This window comes from Pteropus alecto, unplaced genomic scaffold (assembly GCF_000325575.1).
Source record: "Pteropus alecto unplaced genomic scaffold, ASM32557v1 scaffold462, whole genome shotgun sequence".
NCBI lineage: Eukaryota > Metazoa > Chordata > Mammalia > Chiroptera > Pteropodidae > Pteropus > Pteropus alecto.
Genome location: NW_006431936.1, coordinates 437,994 through 442,349, shown reverse-complemented (window position 1 = coordinate 442,349; position 4,356 = coordinate 437,994). Strand labels below are relative to the sequence as shown.

Genomic DNA, 4,356 nt, shown 5'->3' with positions numbered 1-4,356 from the left:
GAATGGCAGAGTCTCTAGTGGAAAATTAAATACTTTTGAACGAAAGGAAGGCAACATACTGGGAAAATTGTAGAAAACTGTGTGTAAATCCAAGCAACAGTTGAATCATGGCCATAAATTTCCAGGGACGCTGAATTTTAATTTTCCTTCTAAGTGGTGTCAGGTTTAGTTCTTGTTCATACTTACTTGAGGACGTAGACCACTAAGGGTTCCAGCTTCATGTGAGGCCTGTCATCTTCATTTCTCTAACCAGGCTTTGTCGTGAAATATACAGATTTGAACTATAGGTAAGTGTTCTCTGAATATGAATAATTTTAAGTGCTCACCACTCAGACTTTCATAAAAATTTTGACTTACGATTTTCCCATTTTTTCTTTAGTTTGTCAAGTTTTATTATTTTCTTTTATTTCTTATTTTTCTTTATTCTTAACAGGATGGCAAATCAAAGTAACATGGCTTTCTATTGCTACAACCAATGTTTACTTGAAATTTTAAAATCATACTTTTGTTTGGACTTTAATGTATATTGCATTTTGTAGTTGCACTTATTTGGGGAACTCATTAATAATTTCTAGGAGTGGTTAGTTATATGGTGGTCTACAGAGAATTTCTAGAAGCACTTCTATTCTGTAACCTGAGGTGTACTTGCAAAAAGGCAATGCCCTTTAATTAGTTATGCTTGAGTCCTTTTTCACATGACACAGAACCGTGCTTTCATACACGCTGCTTTGCATGATCTCCCCTAGTATTTAGTCTTTCCTCACTTTTTGCACTCATACCATTTAATAAAAAGAAAACCCTTGCAATTTTACTGTACATTTCTATCGTGAGACTGTGAGGGAAGAAAATGTGTCTTATATACTTTCATATCAAATTTATTTCCTGGCTCAATGTCTGATATTATAGGGCTCGACAACAATGATAAACAACAACGACAAGAACAACAACAACAACAACAGCAAAAATTGAATGATGAGGGAGAAGACATATATACATAAATGTGATAAACTAGTTAGAGTTTATAACAGTGTATTTGTAGAAGCCTAAGAAGAGAAAGACATTTGTCATATTTTCTCTAAAATACCAAAAAGTTTGAGTGGAATAGTGTTAAGGTGTTCTTAGGACCCTGTTTCAACTTTTCTATAAATGACTAGGCTCCTAAGGAAATCTAGAATTGTGGGGAGAAAATGATTTTCTTGATCTAATTATCAGAAAATTCCTCTAGAAAGTTATTCTTTGTTCAAAAACAACTTATTTTTAAATAAGTATTATTACTTATTTTTAAACAAAGAATGTAGGCACATGGCAAAGAATTTTTAAAAGTTCGAAAGCAGGTGTGAAGAAAATGAGTCTCCTTTACTCTTTTGTTCTTCAGACAGCAAATTCTACTCACCTGAAGCAACCCCTGTTATCGATTTCTAGATCTTCATCAGGAACCAGTCTAACATTTACATAAAAGGTAGCTACACTCTGCTACTTACCTTGGTTTTCCCACTCAACAATATATATTGGAGATATTACATCATATCGCATATAGATTTTCCTCATGTTTTATAAAATTGAAGACATATTATTCCATCGCATGACTGAATTGTAGCTCATTTAATTAGTCTCCTCTTAATGGGAACTGATATTTTCTCAACATTTTGCTATTACAACAATACTGCAATAAATAGTCTTGTACTTTCACCATTTCTCACAGTTATGAGAATATTTACAGGCTAAGTACCTTAGAAACTGAGTTGCTTGAGAACAGGGTATATGCCATCTAAATTTTGATAGAAGTTGCATAATTGTCCTATATAGTTTGTAAAACTTATACTCCTATACAGTGTGTTATCAAAATTTTGATCTTTGAAAGTCCAATGGGTTAAAAATGAAATACTATTATAAGTTTATTCTAAATTATCTATTTATAAATGAATTATCTCTCCATATGTTTAAGAATCTTTTCTGATGTTATTTGTTTATATTCTTTAGCTTAATTTCCAATTGGGATCTTGTTCTGTTTTATTACTGTTTACAGAGTTTTATATATATTAAGGAAACAAACATTGTTTAACTGGCAAATAACTGAAAAGTCCTAAATTATTAACAAGCAAATCATTCAGAAATCCTAAAGACAGAAATATAAGATTAGTTAGTAAAGCAAAGGCAACTTGGGCTAGTGAAAGGGGTGGTTCATAGGAAGTTTTTTTTGTTTGTTTGTTTTTTGTTTTTCTTGTTTTTTTACCATTGAAGTTATTATCTTCAGCAAATCACTCCTCATTCCTAATTCTTATTTTCTTCATCTGCAGGATCAGGTAGCTGAATTGGTAAAGACACTTCAATAATAGGATGACCTTTCATTCAAAGCTTAGGAGGGAGTTCAAGGAGAACTACCCCAAGTTACTAATGCAAATCCTGAGTGAATCTTTTTACTGATCTATAATTTGTGAGCACCTCCCATTGAAAAAAATATGGCCTAAATCTGTTCTCTGTGGTTCTGGTTTTACCTCTCATTTTATTTTAAGCACCCAGACTCCTCCACCCACCTCCCTTACCCTCTTTCTTGTTCACAAGAGTGAAATCCCGTGGAATCTGGAGTTGATTGCAATGAAAAAAAAAAAAGCAGGCCTACAGCCCGGACTTGAGTTTATACCAGTCCCTATATGCATTTGTCTTTGATTTGTGGGTCTTGAATGATTTAAGATCATCTTCTGAAAGTGAGGGAATAAATGAGAATGTATGGAATTTCGATATAATAGAAAATAATTTCTGGTTATGGTTATGGCTAAGCAGATTGTATTAAACTAACCCTTCTACCGAAAGTAACTATAAAATCTGGACAAAATACACAAAACAATCATTTGAAGGCACTAGAGAGCTATCGACACAAGCAAGACTTCAGGGGCTATAATTCCAAGAAGGGAAGGACAAACAGATGAGTTCTACATTCACTTTGGTGTTTTTCCTTGAGGACATGATGATTCTCAGGGTAGGGAGAGTGTGGGGATATGGAAGCATGCAGGAAGAATGGGAGGAAGGAAGAATAAAGGTCTCAGCAGAAAGCAGAAGTTTCACCAAACTGAGGAGATAAAGGACTTTGTGTTTGTGGTTTCCAAACCAGCTGGGGTTTGGGAAGCAAATTATGGAGAGAGAAAGATCACAGAAAAGTGAGGCTCAAAATATGTAATCTCTTTTCAAAGTATTTTTGGATTTTTAAGCTATTTATGTGCAAGATGAGCTTTCAAGAAATCTAGTGTAAAGCAGAAACTAGGATTCTAAAGTGCTGAGCAGAGGATTCAAAATTGTGAGGTTCACGGAGTACAGAAATAAGAAGTCAGGGCCTGCTAAGGTGGAGGAGTCCTGAAAACAATCCAGGCTTGCAGTGTGTGAGGTCTCAGAAGGCTATGTTCCTGGAGTAGAGTTACAACACAGAAATAAGAGTAAAACTGGCATAGACTATTTGTATCACATAAACATAGTCCTTAAATGAGATCAAAATCATCTGCCTCTATCTACTGCTAGAAGGAAACTTTAACTTTTGTTGAGTTACTATACATATTGTCTATAATTTTTAAAATATAGAGTTTGGTATTCAGTTAATACATTGAGGCATGCTAAGAAACAGGACAAATGATAAAAAACCAAGAGAAGAAATAAAAAAACAGACATATGGTCATAAATGATTGAGATTTTGATCAAAAGTAGGATGAACAATTATCTGAATAAAACCATTTTTTAACCTGAAAATGAGTTAAATGTAATTTTTGAAAACGTTTTTAAATAAGTTAAATAGAGTTTGAGTTCTAATTGCCCACGAGCCCTACTGATTAACATTTTTTATATCCCCAGAAATTTCTGCAGGGCCTTTTTCATATCTTTGTTCCTAAGACTGTATATCACAGGGTTAAGAAGTGGAGTCACAACAGAATAAAACAGAGTCACAATCTTCTGCATTCCAGCTTCATGCTCAGATGTTGGGCTCCCATACATGACCATCACCGAGCCATAGAACAGTGAAACCACAGATAGATGAGCCCCACACGTGGAGAAAGCCTTTCTTCGTCCAGCGGCTGAAGGGACTTTCAGTACAGCTCTTAGGACCAGAGCATAGGACCCCATGATGAAGAGAAAGGGAATGATCAGGGGAAGAGGACTTAAAGTGGAGAAGACAAGCTCTACCACGGGAGCTTTCTTGCAAGTGAGTGCTAAAAGAGGACCTGGGTCACACAGGAAATGGTCAATAATCCTGGAGCCACAGAAGGACATTTGGGAGATGATGATGATAGGAATCAAGAACCAGAGAAAACCAAGTACCCAGCAGCTGACCACAAGATGGGTGCAGAGACGTGCAGTCATAATGGTGGGGTA

General features: G+C 35.2%; 1 protein-coding gene across 1 annotated transcript; it reads right to left on the bottom strand.

Annotated features, from left to right (window-relative positions):
* Positions 1 to 3,825: 3,825 nt before the first annotated feature.
* On the bottom strand, positions 3,826 to 4,350 carry LOC102888800 (olfactory receptor 11G2-like; the record flags this gene model as incomplete). Its single annotated transcript, XM_006906936.1, has 1 exon — positions 3,826 to 4,350. A coding segment is annotated over one exon (525 nt), but the record flags the coding sequence as incomplete, so codon positions are not given.
* Between the last annotated feature and the right edge of the window lie 6 nt (positions 4,351 to 4,356).